Here is a 21,677-nt window from a genome sequence, read left to right as displayed (position 1 = left end):
ACCGATCTCCGAAACGCCCTTCGCTTTATGGAGGTTCCGGTATCCGAGCCGCTAGTCCTAGTATAGTACTATGTATATTATATGCCTATTTCTCTAGTTCTATAGTTCAAGTACCTGGGGAAATTGCAAGGAATAACTTTGGAATATAATCTCACAAATGATGCAACACATACGGTGTGCTACGTAATACAGCTTGACCTCGATGAAGTGTATTTGACGTCAATCCTTCAATATATATATATACATATATATATATAATTTGGATGTGAATAGGTCGGCTCAACCGCTTCAGCAACTTCTTAAATATGGTACTCATAAATCCACCTACAACCGGGCGTGTAATCAGCCGCACCTCGCATGCCATTGCTTTGTCGACATCCAGACGCTTTTCTACCACGCCGAACATATACCAAGAACTCACTCTTCTACAAGACAAGCAAAATGGGTTTGGATTCGCGCGGTCAAACCCCAGACCTGCCAAGCCTAGAACGAAGGGAGTCACTGAGATCCGAGGCCCATACTACTCAGTAAGTGTCATATCATCCTTCCAGCGTTTTCTATAAAGCTAACCAAAACCAGGTCATGGGCAAAAGATATCTCGCAGATATCCTCGAGACGTAATATTCCACAATGACCCAAACTAATTCACCAAATGGCATCTGACAGCAACTGATAGGATGGGCGACCATGTAGATGGTCTCAAGTTTGCCGGAGGTGAGCCCCAACAAGGCTTCTATCCTGCCAGAAGCGACAGTGTTGAGACAAACTAGGTGCTTTTTCCCTCTTTCACGAGAAATCACTGCGGGGATTGGTCGATCTTGCCCATGAACACGGTGTGTACATCTCGACGGTAAGACTGTTTTGGACCAACACAGCCTATTTGAAAACATACTCTTGACACTAGGTTCCATGTCTCAGGGTGGATGGGCCGAGTACCTCCTCACACATCCCGACCCAAACACGGTATTTGACCGCTACTTGAAGAAATGCAAGGATCTCGGGTAGGTGCAACCCCAGCCCCAGGCCCAGGAGGCTGGAATATAAAATCTGACTAGTCAACATAGACTTGACGTCGTTGAATTGTCTTCTGGTTTTCTGTCAATCCCAGCGGATGACTGGCTCCGTCTTATTGATAAAGTCCACTCATACAAGTTGGAACCAAAGCCTGAGTTGGGGATTCAATTTGGGGCCGGCGGGGATACACCAGCGTCAGGACTTGAAGCGATTGGGACCTCTGATCCTGGAAAATTGATAAATTTGGGTCGTAGGTTCCTTGACGCTGGGGTGAAGCGGTTGATGATTGAGTCAGAAGGTATTACTGAAAATGTTAGCTCCTGGAGGACTGATGTGGTGTCGAAGATCATGAAAGAGCTTCCTCCGGAGCGTGTTATGTTTGAGGCAGCAGATCCCAAGGTCTTTAATTGGTACGTTCGTGAATTTGGTATTGATGTCAACCTGTTTGTGGACCATAGCCAGATTGTGCAGCTAGAATGCCTGCGGACTGGCATCTGGGGCACTGCCGACACATGGGGCAAGATAGTGTCGTTCCGACCATGAACTTCGGGGGGTGGGGTTTGAACTTGAAGTACATTTATTCTTGCTATATCAATTTCTTTATCCGTTCGAGATTTTGAACCCATGTCCATAAACAGCTCGGGAGGTGCCCATCTGAGGAGGGTCCCGGGTTCCAGCTGAGCGGGACTAGAAAAACTGCTTACTAATTTCTAGTCCCAGGGGCCCGGAGGGTCCACGGGTCCACGGGTGGGATGATCCCGCTTAGTCATCTAATGGAGTCCGGGGAATGCAAACGCCCGCACTTCGCGATCTTCAACATTAGATTAAGCCTCAGCAATGACTTGAACCAATCCAAACAGCTCCCGGCTCGGTCGGTTCAGATACTCCACGCCTCGATGATTACCGCCGAAACTCCAGACGAGTGATCCGACCTATTCACTAAACGAGCGCGGCGATCGGGATGCCTCGGGCTAGCACTACCCCGGGAGCACGGCTTCGTTGCCGACGAGCATGCGATAGCTGTAAAAGGCGAAAACAGAAATGCAACGGTGAACAACCATGTACAATCTGTGTTCAGAGGCACAAGGGGTCGGAATGCCATTTCTCGGATCGGCCCGCACGCCTACTCAAGCCAGACCCCAAGGACTCGACAATGTTGCTCAGCGAGCGCGTAATAGCAACTCCGCAGCGGGAAACGGCAATGGATCGCCTTTTGAACTCTCTCGAAGATCAAGGAATGAATATGGAACGCCAGGAAAAAGATGAGAAGGAAGGGACGGCTCCCGTGCCAAAAGTGGCGCGGCTTCTGCGCGACGGCCAGGGAAAGTTTATGTATATCGGTGATTCGGCGAGTTTGTCATTTTTACAGAGCCTGCGCCGTGTTGTTACGTCTTCCATTGGCCGGTGTGAGTTCACCGAGGACAACTCGCGACATTCGATGCTCGAGGCCTTTCAGAGCAACTCAAGCACTCAGCCCGGAGCTCTAGTTACACCACCAAGCAACGACGAAGCCCAGCGACTGGCTCGTCAGTTTGTGCTTGCTACAAGCCCGTTGCTAGACTTGTTCGACTTGGAGGAGTTCCACCCACGACTAGCTAATTGGGTTGCGAACCCATCCGGTGACGAAGATACCGTTAGCTCTATCTTCTATCTTGTCCTTGCCATTGGAGCTCAGGTTTCAGATATTGATCAGACGGTAGCTGAACAATATTTTAGCAGCGGTCGTCAATTAGCGTTCTTAGCCTTTCAGGAAACCCCCAGCATACACACCATTCAATCATATATTTTGGTTTCCATGTATATGCTCGGCGCATGCAGGCGCAATGGTGCATTTATGAATCTGGGGGTTGCGTTACGTGCTGCCTATGCGGTAGGAATCCACCGCAAGGATGCAAATGCGCTCTTCTGTGGGCGTGAGCGTCGAGCGAGGGAGCGAGTCTGGAAGAGTCTCCGGATGATGGATCTATTCCTTAGCGCCTCCCTAGGACGCCCTCCCGCAACCACAGACTATGACTATGACATACGTGAAGATACTCTTATATCGGGAGGGCCACAACCCCATTTGACCGCAGATCAACAACTTTCTGCTGCGGTGATCTCGCTTTGTCGAATATTCGAACGGATCTTGACCGATGTCTACATGAAGCAAGTCATATCGATCAATGTTGCAGAGAAGATCTCCAACCAGCATCGGGCTTGGGTTCGCACTCTGCCAACAATTCTCAAAATGCAGACTGAGCAGCTCGAAAACAAGTCGATGGAAAATAGCCTAGCTGCAGCTCATGTGTTCGGGTCATATTACTGGTCGATCATCCTCTTGACACGGCCGTTCCTCATATATCGTGTCGCCCAATATGTCAAAGGCAAAACCGACCCAACTTCCGAGAATCGAAACGGTAGCTCCCGAGTATCCTTGTTTGCCGATGCATGTGTCTATTCCGCACTCCGAGGTCTAGACGTGGTGGATGGCCTCAGCCATTACACCTCCCTTCCACGTCGACTACCCTTTTTAATCAACTCCGTTTTTAACTCTGTCATCGTCCTCGGGGCCGCGTTCTTCGCCGACTACGATAATCTCCTCCCCTTGGAAGAAGGAATGAACAAAGCCGAACGGTTCCTAGGGCTATTTGTCCCGCACGATCCACACGCATGTCGTTTCTTCCAGATAATCAAATACCTCCGCGCTGCTATAGCCGAATACGTTTCCCAACGAAATCGACAATGGATGAACAGGCGTAGCAAACAGGTTGACCAGCTCTTTGGCCAAGTAGGCGGAGACGAGGATCGCAACTCCCCAGGAGTTCCACCTTTCACTGGCCCAGGTGATATTCACTCACCTGCAACTGCAACTGCACTATCCCCTACCTCCCCTGACACAATTCCCGCTGGAACTTCATCCTCCTACATCCCCTCCCAACCACCCGCTCAACCCCAATTTTCAACCGACAACGATGTTTGGGAAGCCCTGTGCAATGGCTCAGACCCCACTGCAACCCTGTCCTACGATGCAGCCATTTCCGCGTTAACCACCTCGGGTATCCCGGTGGGCTGCTCTCCTGGCGGGACTATTCCTTCCGGTCCGCCCCCGGTTTCCGGCCCATCTCCGCTTTCTGATGTCATGTTCCCCGATAATGGACTATTGTACATGGCCGAGGATTTTCCGGTCTTTGGCACCTGGGGGGATGAGCCGTGATTACCCAGTCCCGTGTGTTTCAAAGGTTAAAGATATGATGGAAAGTGGGTGTGCTGGCGTAGATCTGTTATTGTGAGGGTGTTGGCTCCCCATGTAATTCTTTGTTCGTATGATTGGACGTGTTCATTGAGATATATACCCCCAAGGGCAAATCGATTTTTAAGGGACAAATGCCAAGATGAAGGTTCTAGAGAAGGCTAGATTGTGAGTGAAGAATTGAGGCTACTGACCAAGAAACTGGATTAAACTGGGGATAATTTGAGGCATGACTATGAAGACACTGCAAGGAAACGCTACAAGTTCGAAATGCAAAGTCTTGGCAGAGGTCTATCATTAACTAATTAGGGGAAATGATACCCTGGGCGGTCTGGGTTCTTCTCTCCTACACATCTTACACAAGGGTGTTTATTCTTACTTTCTTTTCTCCTTTTCCAGTTAGAATAATACTATGGGTGTCCCATCTAGTAGAGGGTGTGAATCTTGCCGAAAGTCGAAAAAGAAGGTCTGTGCCTCCCGTCGGGGAAATGGACAATGCTGATCAACATAAAGTGTGATCAACGACAACCCTCCTCACGATGCATCCGGATGGAGTTACCCTGTGAAGGAGGTGGGAAACAGCGTTATCAATTCAAGTCCGTCCGAGTGATACCCAAAGTCAAAGAGCAAGTTCGATGGAATTTGAATTTCATTTCCAAAGCCCCTTGCAATCAACTAGCCACTCGGTTCATCAGTGCTCTCAATATTAGCGATATTCGCTTCGATATCTCGTTTCATGGCTTGTTTCTCAAGGATATTCCTAGACGACTCGGAGAAAGTGCGGTGTTGGATGCAGCCGCCCAGGCTTTGGTCTCTTCACACCCCCTTCTGCATCCTCTTCGTAATAAAGAAGTTCCCCGTGATGCGTTGGTGCTATTTGGGAAATCCTTGAGGGCATTACGCGAATGTCTAGATAATCCAGTGGAGGTTCGATCGCCGCATACCCTTTGTGCTGTTTATCTCATCTCAATCTGTTAGGTATGATACTATCCAAGCCTCTTCGGCCTTCAATGCTAAGCCCAATGATCCTAGGCCTGGCTTGGAAAGTACAAAGACCAATCAGCCAGCCATGGGACAGCCATCGCACATTTACTCAGGATTGTAGACGTCCGCAGATACAAAAGTGGATTCGAAAGAGACTTGATCGTCACATTGAGTGTGCCGGTGGTATGTGACACTCAGAACCTCCCGACTTCACTAATTCTGTCAGTTTCTGGGACAACGTGATGGCTCTCATCCAGGAAGGCTCCGCCACTGCCCCGGATGGCATTCCACGACCAACCACGACTCTACTGTCGCTTTCAAAGTCCCCAAAATACCTCCATCACCCACACTCCCATTTTCCCGAGATCGCCAAAGCATATATGAGACTTCGAGAAGACGCACAGAATATCTATCCGTATCTAGTCCAGCTTACTGAACCAGCCAGCCTGTCCTCCCCGACCCTTGGTCAACGATCGCGCCATCGAGCAGCATACACCGTGATCACTGCTTTGGCACTTTTTCTAAACACTATTCTCCGTACATTGGATTCAGAAAACGTCATGCTCGCCCAGGAGTCGACCTTCTTTTGCGAGCAAATCATCAACGAGGCTAAGTTGGCTTCCAGTTACCGTCCGCTTGGTGCTGCTTATGTTGTGCCGTGTCTGGTCGTGGCATTGGGTACTGCAGAAGATCCACAGCAGATGGCCCGCATCAAGGCCACATTGACCGATTACCAGACTGACTTTCATGGATTTGAATGGAGGGAACTTGCTACGTGGCTCAGGGCTGTATTTCACAGCCACCGCGCACGGGAACCCCTGGTATCAAGCAATGTAGATCTCTTAGCTTTTGAGGTTCAAGGAGCTTGCATGACGCAGCTGCAGGCTATATTCGGACTGTGTCTATATTCGGACTGTAATAAAATCAAACCCCTCTGACTCGGATCGCTGATACTTTGTGCATCTTCCATTCGACCGCTAAATCACACATACTTGATGTGAGGCTGAGGGCAAGAGAGAAAGGAAATGGCCGTGTTTTGAGTCATGATATACCTCCATTCATGTTCACACTACTTATAAGAGTTTGATCTGGGTAGTGCCTAGACAGGTTTATTGCATGGAGTAGACTACCAAAATGCCGACAACTCCATGGATTATGTATGAGCTGGCAAGAGAGAGAACAAGAGCAAAAAAAAGCAGCCATCCAAACAAAAGAAAAGTGAAAAAGAGAGGGCATTCATACAATAAGCATCACCATGAACAGATTTATATGACAGTAACCTAGAGACAATGAAAAATGCGGGATATGAAAGGCCTAATCAGATCTGTCACAGAGCACAGTAAAGGAATATGGATAGCTCGCTAAGTGTGGGTGGGGTTTTGCAATGGGAAATAAAGAGGATTCGTGGCATGAGCTTCGATACGCGCTGCGTCAAAACGGGACCAGGGTCATGATATGTACACGTGTCGATTCCAAGGGCACTGCACTGGTTCGAAGGGGCAAGCTGCGATATGTGAAAAGAACATCCTAGTCTCAGAGCAAAACTTCAGGGCAACATAAGGGGAATTGCCAGGAAACCGAGATTATATACGCCAGTCTAGTATGGGCGAATACAGAAGCATATTAGAAGCCGAAGGGGTTATTGGGGGCTGTTGATCGAGTTAGTTTCTGTTACTTATATCACCTGTAAGGGTAAGAAAACACTCACTGGCTTGCGAAAGGTTGGCTCTGAGTCCAGTCGGTTGTGGCTCAAGCTTCTTGGGGCCGTCTGGCTTGACACCAAATCTGATAGAGGGAGGCGGTCCGGTCTTCTGTGGCGACAAGGGAGTGGCCGTTGGTTGCTGGGGAATTGGCGGCACAGGGGGCGGAGATGTGTAGGACTGGTTACCGTAGCCATTGATACCAGTGGGTTGCGGTTGCAATGCAGGAGGAAGGACAGAGTTGACACCAGTCTGCATTGGTTGTTGATGTTGTCCATATCCACCAAAGCCTGTGGGCTGAGGCCCAAGTCCCTGGAACCCAGTTTGTTGAGGGGCCATCTGGTTACCATACGGCTGTTGCTGCTGTTGCTGCTGTTGAATACCGAATTGGGACTGGGGAGTAAACGCTGTGGGCTGTGGCATTAAGCCGTTCTGATATGGGGCTTGACCCATAAATCCTGTCGCCTGCGGCTGCATCGCAGCTTGATAACGCTGCTGGTTCATTTCGCTCAAATTCTGGCCGGGAGGAGCAACCGGAGGGCCCGCCTGGGGAAGGCCCGTCAGTTGAGCTTGCAATGGAGGAGGACCAAAGGCGTTTTGCTGTTGCGAGAAGTTCTGAGGCGCGGACAGTGGGCGTTGCGGAGGTGGAGGCAGAAGTGAATTTTGTCCAACTGCCTGAGGTGCCTGAGGACGTTGCCTGGCCTGTGCTTGGAACCCGGTCTGCTGAGGGCTGAAACCTTGTTGATGCTGTCCTATCTGTGCCACTTGGGCAAACAAGCTGGGAGTGGCACCTGTTTGCTGAGCCTGTTGTACAGGTGGTGATTGCACGGCAGTGGCCTGCGGCTGTAGGGCAGGCATGGGCGAGGCAGGCTGTGCAGTAGGCTGAGCTGGTGTCGGCTGCAAAGGAGTTTGGAGCAAGGTCAGATCCGCCATTGCCCCTGTTGGCTGAGGAGCCTGGGCTGCCGCGGGCGGTGGAGTCGGGGTGGCTGCAGATGGCCGAGCAGGCTGCTTCGGCTGCTTCACCTCCCAAGCATCATCTTCAAATCCGGTTGCAGCAGGCTTTTCAGCTGCCGCAGGGGGTGGTGGGCTCGCTGAGCTATCTGGTGATTTGGGTTCGCCTCCCTGGCCGAACGCTTTGGGATCAACCTCTCCGGCTTGGACGTTTGGTGTTGGTCTGCCTCTGCGAGTGTTGTTGCGCAGCATACCACCAGGCCCGGAAAACAGACCACCTTGCCCTCCGTCCTCGCCATTGCCAATGACTTCCTCGCCGCCGAAACTGACGTTTCGAGGCTTGGACTTGTCCGGTGTACGGCCATATTTGGCATCCAAAACCTTCATCACTCGCAAAGTATCACCCAGGTTTAGACCCAAATTCTGAAGCATCTCAGATGTGATGTCAGGTAGTACAGATTCGTCTATCGCATCCTTGTTGAAGGACTGTGCATATCGCTCACAGCGATGTGGGCCAACACCAGCCTTAAGGAAGAAGTCAAACCAATCATAATCGGAACGTTGCACAGAAGCCCCAGACTTGGAAGCCCCAGATTTGGAATCCTTGTTAATCGCAGCTCGAGGTCGGATGCTTGAAAGAGGTTTGTCCTCATCCAGTGAGACGCCGGCGACCTTCTCCACATGCTCGAGATCCTCGACAGACATCTTCGAGACAGGGACGGCAATCTTGATACCGTTCACCTTGTGAAGCTGGATTTTACCATCCTGGAGACCTATAAATTGGGCTTCCACTGTGAAGTCCTTGGTCCGATCCGTCCACTTTCGTACTTTAGTTGGATCAGGCTTCGACTTTATTTTGCTGTCGCGCTTGCTGTGACGGTCCGATGAATCCATTGAGTCCGTCCGTGACTTGCCCGTCGCAAGTTTGGACAGCCGCATCTCCTCCATTCGGTTCTTCTCCACAGTCGACAGGCCTGGTTCGTTGGGCATTAACGGCGCCTTTGGTATCAATCCTGTGACTTCAACGTAGCTGCTGGGGACAACACCCTCCTTGTTGTTCTTCAATCGCCGCACCATCCACCACTCTTCGGATTTAGTATCATCAAGGACGATGACCTCGTCACCCACAGCTACTGTAACTTCATCATCGCCTTGCGCCATAAAGTCATACAAGATCTGGCCCTTCTTTGGACCTCCGCCTTCTCCTGCCTCGAGCACCTCACGCAATCCTTCTGCCCGGTAGGCACCAGCAATCTCACCGAGTGCCGCGGCAATCTCGTGGGCAGTGTCTTTCGCGCCTGCATGGAAATCGATGCTCTTGCTAGGCTTGATAAGATCAACAAAGACGTGCTTTCCTTCGATCGAGTAATGAGTGAGCTTCTCCGCACTCCATTCTTTCTGCCGATCATCACCTTCAGGAGAAATGAAGATGATTCCAGTAGCCATGTTGATTCCCAATGTAGTCGGCATCTTCTTTCTCTTGCCCATAACTTCAACCATCTCATTGATGTTGTAGATATGATAGCCGGAAGGTGACCGAGGCGTCAACTCACCTGCCCGGTTGTAAGGGGGAGATGCTTTGACATGTGTCCCATCACGACCCGTAACAGGCGCCGCCTGCTGAGGACGGGGTGGCGGACTTGGGTCCGGCGCATATCGGTTTATAGGCGAGGCTGCATGTTCCGAGGGTGGTCGACGCGGCAGACTGGGCGGTGGAGACTCCTCCCTGTCCTCTGCTTGATCGTATGATGGCCGGACTGGGAGACTAGGTGGCGGGGGCTCATCTCTAGTCGTCTCGGCAGGGGCGTGCTGCTTGTGGATGATACTGGCGATCGCAGCAGCAGCGGGGTTGTGAGACACATCAACTGGGGAGCCGGCGGGCGACTCCTCAGTTTCTTCCGGGGCAGTCTGCGTCGGCCGCTGCGGAAGCGTCGGCGCGGCAGGCTCGGCTCGAACAGAAGGTGGAGGAGGGACAATCGTTGCAGCAGAGGCATCCTCGATGATTTCGATGTAATTCGACGGCGCAAATCCATACTCTGAGTTGGTTCCAACTAACGTCCAATCCGGATCCGAGGTGTCGTACACCATCAGCTCAGCATCTTCTGAGAAGGAAACCTCCTCGTCAGTCTGTCGCGTGTAGTCGAAGAGGGCCGTAGCTCTGTGCGCTGGTTGCACCTGTTTCATCTAATATCAGCAATTGTCCATGCAGCGAGGCCGTACGGGTGCATTCCATCGGTGGAGCTCCGCAGCTTCAACGAGACTCACCTCTTCAACATAGTTGTTAGGGACTAGGCCTTCGGGTTCATCTTCATCCTCCCGTCCAGCCTTCTTTTTAGCCCTCCACCAGTCATCATCCGCATTCTTTTCCAAGATGTAGAGGAGGTCGCCCTCGCGAATCTCGAGTTCGCCCGCTCCCTGTGGCTGGTAGTCGTACACAGCCGAGTAGACACCGATGAAACCCATATTGGAAACTGATCCCACGGGACCTATCAATTACAGTCCACTGCAAATGGCGGCGTCTCAACGTGCCAAATCTAGGTTTCGCAGTGATGTAGTTTAGGGATGAACGGATGTAATCGGTGATGGCCCGTCGGTCAGCCTTGGCGCTTAGTGGGCGGAGCAGGGGATAAGTCGGGATGTGAGATGTCGGGGCGCGCGGAGGTAGACAAAGATGCCTAGGCGCAATGGATTGAGAGAGAGAGAGGGAGGAAAAGAGAAGAGGCGGAGGTTGGATTAGGGAGAGGGCGGGAAGGTGGGCCAGATAGGAGTTGACAGTCACGTTGCCTTAATCTATGTGGTTTTGAACATTCTCTCCAATTGGATTCTTTGGCTTTTTGTTATTTTTTGTTCTATTACTATTATTTGAATTCTTCTAATTCTCCGGCAAACTACTTTTCTACCCAATGCGCCCCTCGGCTCCGAGGCAACTGACATCTACGGACAATATATCGCTTTTGGTTCTTGATTGGTATACTAGGATCTAGGTGGCCCTGGAGTCGTGTGGGATTACAATCATATTGACTATATCAAATATCGAAAATCCTCATATACTAATAATATGTAGGATTAGACGCGTATAAATATCTATCCAGCGTACCTTGGAAGTCTAGAATGAGTGCTCCCGTGGCTGTTATAGTAAAACCAAGTACATGTAGTAGGTATGTATAGAAGACACACAAGCAGTAAATATGTTCCTAACTCAGGCACAGAAAAAACATGAATCATTCATATAAGGCTTGAAAAACGAAGAATATCAAAATGTACAAGATCTACTATACAATATTATAGTTCATCTTTGAAAGTCTCCTCACTTCCCTCGTTATTTGAGGCCTCGTTTGAGGGCTTTTTCTTTTCAAGTGGCTCTGTTTCCTGCTTCAGAGTTTGGACCGCGGAATTTTCAGACACCTTTTCGTGTAGTTTCTCTGACGGCTTGTCGTTCCAAGTGTCTTCCTCGTCTTCTTCAAGAACGCCTTGGAATTTTATCACGCCGTTAGTTTCCACAACCTCCAGGGTCCAGTCTTTGCCGTCTGCTTGTTCTTCCAGTAGATTCTTCATCTCTTCCAGTTTCTCTGGGTCGATGTCGTACTTTTTCAGAACCTGCTTGGACACTTTCCGGATCTCGCCATTCTCGCGTTTCGCAACAACCTCCACTCGTTCCTCGCCTGCGGATGCCACCCGTCCTTTTTCAATTACTTTGCCCTCCATGCCAACAAGCTTGCGGCCTCCAACTTCGATTCCTCCGATAACTGAGAGCTCGGATTGGGCGATATCAGCATTCGCATCTGTAGCAGTATCGGACAGTTGGTTGGCCGTGTACCATGCTTTGATAGCTTCCCATTCAGTGACTTCGTCGGGCATCAATATTTCTCGGCACTCGATAGTGTGTACCTCATCCTGTTGTGGTGGCAAAAAAGCAACGTCGTCGCATAGACGAGGGGTATAAATCACCATGAGATAAGAGCACGTGGCGAGTTCCTTGATCCAGCCGATGTGATCTGTCGATTGTGGGTGACAATGGAACTGCACTTCAACCATGCGTTCCCGCCCCGTCAGATCACACTTGGTCCCTCCACGCAGGTGCTGGACCAAGTACCGCGAGCCACCTTTTGTGTGAAGCTCTGCGACATCTTTTTTGGCAGATTGTTTCTCTTCCTCGCCCTTGTCGCCGATAAATCTTCCTAAGACAAAGGAATGTGTCTGGGTGTCTTCAATGGGTGGGTAGTGAGGGACACCACGGCCAGCGGGAAGCGCATGGAACTGCTTGACCTGCTTCTGATAACAGAAGGAATAGGACCACCACCCAGAGAAATAGTACATGCATCGCCCTTCCATTTCACGTAGGAGTTCCAGACCACGATCTGTTGCCCGAGCCAGTTCCTTCTGCTCGTCGGCCTTGCTGTTCTCCTTGTCTCTTGTTGTATTATGGTCGTCGTTCGTGACACGTGGGATCTGGCAGAGGAGTCGCCGGTCCTCGAGTATCATTTCTTCGTAGGTGAATGAAGATCCATTCACATCCTCGGGCTGGTGGGTGGAGTCCGTGCTATCCTGGCCCATGTAAACTTGGGGATTCTTCTGGTCATTGGTGCGAGGGCTAGCCTGGGACTGGAGCAATTCTTCGGCGTGGGATTCGAGCACATACTCCTCGGGGAATTTCACCTGATACTTTGAGGAATATCTAATGTTAGATTTGATTCACATCGGTGCAAGGCATATCCACCTACCTGGGGATAAGCCAGAATATCATCATTTATGTTGAACGGCTTTTTATTTGCCCACACGCTGGAAACAGCACAGACCAATACCAGCCATGGCGACAGGCTTGCTGAGCAAAACATCTCTTCAAACAGGCCAGATAAAACGCAGGTAACCAAGGATGACAGTGGAGTCTAGCGGTTGTGGAAGTCAGGTATCGCGAAGCTTCCCCGCGAAAGGCGCTTGTCGCAAGAAGCTTCAATTCGGCAATGTTAAGGGGTTGTCATGCAAATCAATCGCATATGGTATCAGTGTAATTATATAAGACAGAAGTGAACAATTTTCCACGACCGGGATGGATCAAATGTCTACACAGTAGGTAGTCCTCACACGTTAGGTTTGGCAGTGGAGAGCGGCATCTGGGCAGCTGCTCCGTGGCCTTATCTGATAACGCCTAATCTATAGTGTACAGGTTGGTAGCAGATGTATATTGCAGAATGCATGAAAATGGTCGTTTTTGATATGTATATAGGGAAATTATCTAAAAATCACACTGTATTCAAATCTATAACATGCATATATCCATACTTTATCCACTGAATTACTTAGAGCTTATAGATCTTAGGTCACCTGATTTGAAATGCTGAACTCAGCATTTGTACCTCATTTATCAGGTACACATACTAACCGCATATGGCTAACCCTTTGCTTAGCGGCTGCTGACGGGGATGTTGGTAATACAAGCCAAGCCATTTCATTGGCCAGACCAGGCTGACTGATGTCTTGCAAAGCATTAGGGATGGATAAACTAGTTACTACAAAGAGTATTTATGAGATTGACTAACGCTGACAGCATTTTCTTTTCTAAGCAGAACATTCTACTCTTTTCAATCGCTTCATTTGCATATAAGTAGCCCTCATCTCATCCATGAAACTGCTTCTCCCACTTTTAATTTGCATAACAGCAATCTTCCTTGCCTATAAACTTTCTGTCAAAGACTCTCTCAAAGACCCTTTCCTCACATTCATCCAGCAACAAGCTCCTAGCTTGTCACAGTACTTTCATACAAAAAGCATTGTCAACCAGACAAACCACCTCAACCTGGAAACCCCGACTCCCTTAGTCTTCCCCATCACAGACATGTCCGTTCCTCGCGCAATCCGACAGGCATTCCTTGCCGTTGAGCAAGCAGAAGGTGCAGGCGCCCGTGTGCGCCGCTCCATTGGAACTGCCAAGCTCCGCAACTTCAGTCCCTTCCTCATGCTCGACCACTTCACCATCGGCAAGGGCGCGGGCTTCCCGGATCACCCCCACCGTGGCCAGGAGACCATCACCTATTTGTTGTCTGGCGGTGTTGATCACGAAGACTTCGCCGGTAACAAGGGCACCATCGGACCCGGCGATCTACAATTCATGACTGCAGGCCGCGGCATCATGCACGCTGAGATGCCCCACGAGAACGCAGACGGTAGCCCCAACGTTGGTATGCAGTTGTGGGTCGATCTGCCCCAGAAGCTGAAGTTCTGTGAGCCTCGTTACCGTGATCTGCGCGCTTCGGAGATTCCCCTCGCCACAGTCGATGAGGGCCGCGTCAAAATCAAAGTCATCTCGGGCCAGTCGCACGGTGTTGACTCCGTGCGTGACTTGGCCTACACCCCTGTCTGGATCTTGGATATCACTATCAAGCCTGGTGGTCGTGTCTCGCAGCCCCTGCCTCAGGGATGGAACTCATTTGCCTACACTTTGGCCGGTGAGACTGTCTTTGGCTCGAATGATTCCACTCGCATCGTGAAGGAATTCACAAATGTCGAATTCGAGCAGAAGGGTGACTTTGTTGAACTCTCCGTCCCGGATAATGCCGAAAAGGATGCCCGCATCTTCCTTGTGGCTGGCCAGCCGCTGGACCAGAAGGTTGTTCAGTATGGACCCTTCGTGCTGAATACCCAGGAGGAGGTTTACCAGGCCATGCTCGACTACCAGACTGCGTCCAATGGCTTTGAGAGGACTCGAGGCTGGCAGAGTGAGATTGGCAAGCGAATGGGATAAATCCCATGGCCTTTCTTAATTGTTTTGCATTTTCTTGGGGGTTATATGGACTCTGATTACATACATTGTGGTGTTTGGCGTAAATATATATGACATTGAATGAAGTCCTTTTTATAAATGATCAAGCCCGGGGAAATTGGTACATGCATATTATACATGAAAAGTTGTAGGAACTTTGCCGTATTCTCTTTCTGGTTACAACAAGGAAAACGCGGCACCTAAAAGGCATTTCAATGCCATATTAAAATATAATGTTTCTATCTTTGTAATCGCCCGGTTTACCATACAAACTCACATAGAGCCCTGAAGTGGGTAGTCGCTGAATCAGCCAGTTCTTAGTACCTAGAATACCACTCAGCTCGACAGAATCTCTCGCGCCAGCTTCCGTACTGTTATAAAAATGAGAACGGACGCCATTGGGGTTATCATTTAACATTGATCAGCCACTCAGCTACGAGACAATGACGAGGACGTTCTGTCCTTGCCGCAACTGACTCGCGACCTCTCTTGCTACATGCACCACCCTATTACCCAATGTAGGACTATCGGGAGATGAATCTGGCCCATCACAGGAAATGACCCAAGCTTTCCCTCACCCAGCTAAGCTCTGGCTCCAGTGCTGGGTAATTGCGATAGCCGTGAGATCGTGGATCACCCTCGCCCGCCACCTGTCCATCCTTGTCCTATTGAACCTCCGTTCACGACCCATGGAAAACACCCAGAGACATCGTCACTATTTTCCCCGAGGGGTCCACAACGACATCAATGCCTACTATATCATAAAACCCGGTAATAGCGCGACGGCCGCATCTCCTGCCGCTGCATTTACTAATGGGTAATTTTAGGCTGCAAGGTGAATCGCCTATATTGACTTGATCACAGGATTGGTCTGGCACCAGGGAAAAATGAGACTGAGGTCACCATCTATTGAAGACCTTGCTGGTGGCCACGTAAATATGGGAGGAAGTGGAAAAAGACGGAAGATTAGAGAAGATTCGCCGGGTGATAGCTCGCTAAATTATTCAGTATTGGTGTTTTTTGGTACGTGACGATGGAAATAGGAGATCTAACCGCCAGTGCGCCATAACGGATTTTTATATCACAATTGGGCTAAACGGATATTATTGAACTCCTACACCCAAGACAGGGGCTATGCCAACAGGCAATGTAGATGAAATCAGTTAACCTGCATTTTTCCGGATTTCAGATACATATGCTTCGCAATATCGCTAAATTACATGAGAGGTGAAAAAAAATTGTTCTGTCGATCCACCCTCACGCCACTCAAATTGTCTCAGTCTGGGTGATTCCGTCAATTTTGATAGTCGCTCCAACAGTACCGATCAGAGCAAGTCCCCTGGGAATGTGGACATCGCGAATCTTGAAGCAAGCAAAGACAACCAGTCTCTGAAGGGCTGGGCAGCACCGGAAGATGCACTGCGCAAGGTAGTCGTCCACGGCAGTGCTAAAGGAAATGTCAAGATATTTGAGGTTGGGATACATTTTGCCTTCTGCGAAAACCTGTTCGAACGCTTTGTATGAAACGTGACGGCACGACGAAATGTTCAAGTATTGGATCTTCGAGCCCGAATGGTCCATAAGCACAATGAACCCGTCGGATGCAAGCCCAATAGGCTCCTCCGGACCGGCAGGATTCGTCATGTCCACGTCCCTGAGGGAGTTCAAGTCGACATAGGTAAGGGCCGGATTAGACCAACCTGTGAATAACGCGGCTAAACCTTTATCAGTGAAGGTTGAGTTGAGGGTAAGACGAAGCTTGGTCAGATGACGGCAATGCTCATGGATATGCTGTAAAAGTCGGTCGTCGACAAACTCGAATTCCTCCAGAGATAGAGTTTCCAGCTGAGGACCAACACTACTCATGATTTCAAGGAGAGGCTCGGTCTTGAGCTCGGTCTCTTTCAGAAAACGCAGCGACAAATGCTGAAGGGACTTGAGTGTCGAAATCCCCTCAAGCATCTCATTGTCGATTTTGTGTAAAAACTTCAGTTTCAGTCGCTGAAGGTTGGGGCAATGAAGGTACAGCACTCGAGCTGTTTCGTTATCGAAGGCAGAATCTAGGTTCCACAGTTTGAAGCTCATGAAACGATGACCAAGTTTCATGAAAAGTTGGCGCCAACAGGCATCGGTCACAAGGTTTGGTCCATCCAGATGGAGATCTTTGATCTCCATATCACGCTCCATCATATAATGGAAAATATGGTCCTTCATTGGGGTGGTGAACCGAAGGTTGACCCTTGTAAGACGAGGCATGGAAGCCAGGATCTTGTGGTAATCATCCGTGCCGAGTTCTAGCTACTGGTTAGATTCTCTTTGTTCCAGAGAGAGGGTATAACTCCGAACTTACTAGCACAGTCGAACAGGTCAATGGATGTGTAATGAGGTCGTAAGAATAGATCTAGGGTCCGCGAGGTCACAGCCCGCCTTCTAGACAAGATCTGACCGAGACGTACTAGCAATGACGGAGGCAAATCACCGAAGTCCTCAATATCATGAATATAATCTGCCACTTTCTATAAATGGTTAGCATTCCTTGGCTAATGCCCTGAGGATTGAATGCCATGGACTTACCTTGATGCAGGTTTCCAGCAGGCTCTGAGTACCATGAGGAGTCAACCCATCAAGTAGATTAGCTTGATTCTGACGTCGTCCGATTCCAGGGCCACGCTTCTTGGCTGGGGGCTTTTTATCATCGGCCTTTTGCTTCTTGGAGCAATCAACGCAAAGCAAGCCTCCATTCGGACCGGCCTTGCTGTAGGGTGTCACGGTGAAACGCTTGTCGCAGATCTCGCAATTTGCAAGCTGGCCCGGTTTCGGTCGGTTCTTTTCTTCATGGATCTGTAGCGCAAGGAGGTCATCGTCGTCCTCGTCCTCGTAATCACCACTAAAGCGGGCCTTGCGCTTAGCAAACTCCTTGCTATTTTTTATCCTTGCAATGGCTTGCTCGCGCTTGCGCTTTTTTACTGGGTCCTCTGGTGACGCCAGTACCGACGGCGACCTAGATTCTTCAGGTGCATTGGATGATTGCTCAGCTTGGTCAGGCTGGTCAGGCGGGCGCTGTGCCTCGGCTTGCCGGCGGTCCCAATCATCTCGAATTTGTTGGGCTGAGATATTATTTGACTAGAACCAGTCAGTCGAGCAATACCCCCCAGGTAAGAAATACCTCAACATACAGCAAGATAATCGGTCAAGGCAGAGCGCCTAGAGTTGCGGTTAGTCTTTGGGTGATAACGTGAAGGGAAGCACAACATACGGGCCCCGAATGCCCTGAGGCTGAGTTGGCCGTTGCCGTCTCCTTCCTGTCCTTTACAAAGTCAGTTTGAATACAATAATGTAGGATAGGAACACTCACATATTTGAATTCAAATGTCAAAATGAGAGGCTCAAAGTCGGCCTGGGCCCGAGTCACTGGACCCGTGGCGATTTCGCGTTTCACTTAACGCGGTCTTATCTGAGATAAGACACGGAAGATGGGGAAGGGGAATACGAGGGAGATGAAGGATACGAGGGATACACGAAGAGAGATGAGAGATAGAGAGAAACAGAGACCTTTGATGCTCGATAATGTTGAAAAGTATTTGCCACCAGGGAAGAAAAACAAGGTGAGTCGGAAGATTCCGAGGAAATTTTCTGGTTCAGGCACCTGTCTCCGACTTCATCTCTCTCTTTCTCTCTCCAGGGCTCTCCTTTTGATTTGCTTTCCTTGGATTTCCCGGGGAAACCTTTCATTTTCATCTCTACTTTCTCCTTTATCCCATCCTTCATTTCTTTTCCCCCTTATCCCGATCCCATATTCACAACACAAAGTGAAGTCAGCCTCTCTAGGTACTCTCCTCCCCCAATGTCATCTCCCTATATATTCTTCAAACTTGGCTAACAAGATCCATCATTATAGTCTATTATTATACCCTAATACACCATTCCATCTTCGACCCTCTCATTCCACCGCCCTCTACATCCGCCCGGTTTCGATATGAGGCACAATCTGAGACCCAGAACTACAATACCTGATTCAGATGACGATTCACAATTTAGCGAAACGTCATTGAGGAATTCATCCCCCCTCCGTCGATCAACTCGGTCGAGACCTTTACGAGCCGGTGGGTCATCCCTTTCTCAGTCGCGCCCTCGCGTCATCCAAGATTCCGAGGCAGATGAGGATGATTATGTCGGTGTATCGGATCCGGTGGCACCAGACAATTCTGCTTCGGGAATTACGGTGGTCGTGCCTGTGAAAAACGAGTCACCTAGTGATTCCAATTCTCGGAGTTCGCTTGGGAACCTCTCGACGGGCTACAGTACCCCAGCTACCAGCGTTGGTGCTGCAGTTACCGAACCCGACACGAAGATTGCGGTCAAGACTTCGGCGCGTATCAATGCCGCTGATCGCGTAAAGAAACTACAGTCGAGCGCATTATCTCTAGGAGCTTCCAAAAGTGGAAGAAAACGACCCGCGACTGTTTTGGCTGAGGATGATGACGCCTCTGATGTTCCACTGGCTCGTGCCTCCAAAAAAAGGATGGCAAAACGGCCCACGGGTACTCTGTCTGTCCAAACCGACCCCGAGGCTTCCGATATCGCGCTGGCCCATGCCCTCCAAATGGAAGAATATGAGCACCCACACCCAACAACAGAAGCTCGTTTGCTTGTAGATAAGTTCATTGATGGGCACATGGAATACGACTCGGACCCAGATTCTAGACCGGTGTCCTTCTCTTCATTGAGCCCTGAGCCACCTGGGTTACGTCCTTTTGGGGTTGCTGGGTCGGATACCTCAGAGGATCCCCTAGAAAGCGGGTCTTCCCTTTCTATTGAAGAAGACCTGAATGACAGTCTTCACGACTCTGAGGGAGACCTACCCCCAACCTGGGAAGAGCAGCGGAAAGCTCGCCGTGTAAGTCGGGTTCTTTTCCTACGTGCCTTGGCATGACTGACCATCACCTAGGTAGAAAGAGACCGAAAGAACCTTGTGCATAAGCATCCCACAATTGGTACCATGTGGGATGTGCTCAAAGCACAGCCGATTATCCAGCCAAAGGAAGCCAAGCAACCTGTCTCCATAACTCGCAAACTCAAGCCATTCCAACTAGAGGGTTTGAACTGGATGATAGAGCAGGAAAAAACTCAATACAAAGGTGGTTTGTTGGGTGATGAGATGGGCATGGGAAAGACCATCCAAGCAGTTTCACTCATCATGTCCGACTTCCCCCAGCCTGACCCGACCCTCGTCCTGGTGCCACCGGTTGCTTTGATGCAGTGGGTCTCCGAGATCAAAGAATACACGGATGGCAAGCTGAAAGTCTTGGTCTATCATAATTCCGACGCGAAAATCAAAAAGTTGACCTCAGCTGAAATTCGCAAATACGATGTCATCATGATTTCCTATGCAAGCCTTGAATCCATTTACCGCAAGCAGGAGAAAGGCTTCTCTCGCGGCGAGACGATGGTCAAAGCAGATAGTGTCATTCATGCAGTCCACTACCACCGCCTCATTCTTGACGAGGCGCATAGTATCAAATCGCGTACCACGGGTGTTGCGAAGGCATGTTTTGCCTTGGAGGCTAATTACAAGTGGTGCCTATCGGGCACACCCGTACAGAACCGGATTGGAGAATTCTTTTCCCTTCTACGCTTCTTACAAGTCAAGCCATTCGCATGCTACTTTTGTAAGCAGTGTGATTGCGAACAACTCCAGTGGACCTCGACTAAAGAGGGGCGTTGTACCGAGTGTTCTCACACTGGGTTTATGCATATCTCAATCTTCAACAAGGAGATTCTTAACCCAATCATCGAGGGGAAAACTCAGCAACAACGCAAAGACGGGCTCGACAAGCTGCGTCTCATCACTGATCATATCATGCTCCGCCGGATGAAGCAACAGCATACAAAGTCAATGGAGCTCCCATCTAAACGTATCACGTTGCACAATGAATTCTTTGGCGAGATCGAGCAAGATTTCTCACGCAGCATCATGACAAACTCAACCAGAAAATTTGATACCTATGTCAGCGAGGGTGTCATGTTGAACAACTATGCCAACATCTTCGGGTTGATCATGCAGATGCGCCAAGTTGCCAACCATCCCGATCTCATTTTGAAGAAAAAGACGCAAGCAGGGTTCAACATTGCCGTGTGCTGCGTCTGTGACGAGCCCGCAGAAGATGCCATACGGTCTCAGTGCCGTCATGAGTTCTGTCGCCAATGCGCCAAGGACTATATCCAGTCTTTCCAGGACGATAGCAAGCATGTTGACTGCCCACACTGCCATATCGCCCTTTCCATTGATTTGGAACAACCCACGCTTACAGAATACGAAGAATCTGTCAAGAAAAATTCCATCATCAACCGTATCTCCATGGAGAGTTGGACCTCGTCCACCAAAATCGAGATGCTCCTCTACGAACTCTTCAAGGAGCGAAGCAAAAGCCATACGCCTAAATCGATCATCTTCTCCCAGTTCACATCCATGCTACAACTGGTCGAGTGGCGGCTACGCCATGCCGGGTTCAACACCGTTATGCTAGATGGATCGATGACCCCAGCACAGCGGCAAAAATCCATTGAGCATTTCATGACTAAGCCCGAAGTTGAGGTTTTCTTAGTTTCTCTTAAGGCTGGTGGAGTGGCCCTCAACCTAACGGAAGCTTCCCGAGTTTTCATTATTGACCCGTGGTGGAATCCTGCGGCGGAATGGCAAAGTGCCGATCGCAGTCACCGAATCGGCCAACAGCGACCTTGTGTGGTCACTCGACTCTGTATCGAGGACTCTGTCGAGTCACGAATCATTCAACTTCAAGAGAAGAAAGCCAACCTCATCCGGGGTACCTTGAATAAAGATCAAGCGGCAGCCCTGGAAAAACTGACTCCGGAGGACATGCAGTTCCTGTTCCGAGGGACCTAAGCGTTATCCACGTTCTCCAATACGCCACATTCGTCAGTCACGGAAAGAGTCTTTTTTTTCACCCATGATGCCCATGATGCCCATGATCTCACCATTATTCCTGTATCTGTACATTTTTCTAGTCATGGCTTTTGCCTT

The 21,677-nt window shown here is 49.7% G+C and overlaps 8 protein-coding genes across 8 annotated transcripts; 5 read left to right on the top strand and 3 right to left on the bottom strand.

Annotated features, from left to right (window-relative positions):
- Positions 1–305: 305 nt before the first annotated feature.
- Positions 306–1,557, top strand: N7447_009165 (phosphosulfolactate synthase; the record flags this gene model as incomplete). The annotated part of the gene is made up of 6 exons (XM_057233427.1): positions 306–527; positions 580–617; positions 677–714; positions 771–850; positions 919–1,001; positions 1,065–1,557. 6 exons carry the CDS (start codon positions 306–308, stop codon positions 1,555–1,557), a joined length of 954 nt encoding a protein of 317 aa, XP_057082969.1.
- Positions 1,558–2,167: 610 nt separating this feature from the next.
- N7447_009164 (putative C6 transcription factor) lies at positions 2,168–4,207 on the top strand (the record flags this gene model as incomplete). Its single annotated transcript, XM_057233426.1, has 1 exon — positions 2,168–4,207. One exon carries the CDS (start codon positions 2,168–2,170, stop codon positions 4,205–4,207), a length of 2,040 nt encoding a protein of 679 aa, XP_057082968.1.
- Positions 4,208–5,469: 1,262 nt separating this feature from the next.
- On the top strand, positions 5,470–6,165 carry N7447_009163 (uncharacterized protein; the record flags this gene model as incomplete). The annotated part of the gene is made up of 1 exon (XM_057233425.1): positions 5,470–6,165. The coding sequence occupies one exon, from the start codon at positions 5,470–5,472 to the stop codon at positions 6,163–6,165; it is 696 nt and encodes a 231-aa protein (XP_057082967.1).
- A 685-nt stretch (positions 6,166–6,850) lies between these two features.
- On the bottom strand, positions 6,851–10,341 carry N7447_009162 (cytoskeletal protein-binding protein SLA1; the record flags this gene model as incomplete). The annotated part of the gene is made up of 3 exons (XM_057233424.1): positions 6,851–6,876; positions 6,936–10,053; positions 10,144–10,341. The coding sequence occupies 3 exons, from the start codon at positions 10,339–10,341 to the stop codon at positions 6,851–6,853; spliced, it is 3,342 nt and encodes a 1,113-aa protein (XP_057082966.1).
- An 819-nt stretch (positions 10,342–11,160) lies between these two features.
- Positions 11,161–12,713, bottom strand: N7447_009161 (PRKCSH domain-containing protein; the record flags this gene model as incomplete). The annotated part of the gene is made up of 2 exons (XM_057233423.1): positions 11,161–12,540; positions 12,600–12,713. The coding sequence occupies 2 exons, from the start codon at positions 12,711–12,713 to the stop codon at positions 11,161–11,163; spliced, it is 1,494 nt and encodes a 497-aa protein (XP_057082965.1).
- A 785-nt stretch (positions 12,714–13,498) lies between these two features.
- N7447_009160 (pirin family protein) lies at positions 13,499–14,617 on the top strand (the record flags this gene model as incomplete). Its single annotated transcript, XM_057233422.1, has 1 exon — positions 13,499–14,617. One exon carries the CDS (start codon positions 13,499–13,501, stop codon positions 14,615–14,617), a length of 1,119 nt encoding a protein of 372 aa, XP_057082964.1.
- Positions 14,618–15,901: 1,284 nt separating this feature from the next.
- rad7 (uncharacterized protein) lies at positions 15,902–17,889 on the bottom strand (the record flags this gene model as incomplete). The annotated part of the gene is made up of 4 exons (XM_057233421.1): positions 15,902–16,929; positions 16,986–17,151; positions 17,210–17,758; positions 17,812–17,889. 4 exons carry the CDS (start codon positions 17,887–17,889, stop codon positions 15,902–15,904), a joined length of 1,821 nt encoding a protein of 606 aa, XP_057082963.1.
- A 722-nt stretch (positions 17,890–18,611) lies between these two features.
- Positions 18,612–21,539, top strand: N7447_009158 (DNA repair protein RAD16; the record flags this gene model as incomplete). The annotated part of the gene is made up of 2 exons (XM_057233420.1): positions 18,612–19,532; positions 19,584–21,539. 2 exons carry the CDS (start codon positions 18,612–18,614, stop codon positions 21,537–21,539), a joined length of 2,877 nt encoding a protein of 958 aa, XP_057082962.1.
- Between the last annotated feature and the right edge of the window lie 138 nt (positions 21,540–21,677).

Source organism: Penicillium robsamsonii (assembly GCF_028829455.1).
Source record: "Penicillium robsamsonii strain IBT 29466 chromosome Unknown utg000005l_segment0_segment0, whole genome shotgun sequence".
NCBI lineage: Eukaryota > Fungi > Ascomycota > Eurotiomycetes > Eurotiales > Aspergillaceae > Penicillium > Penicillium robsamsonii.
The sequence above is the reverse complement of the archived record's forward strand: the minus strand, read 5'-3'. Positions and strand labels throughout refer to the sequence as shown.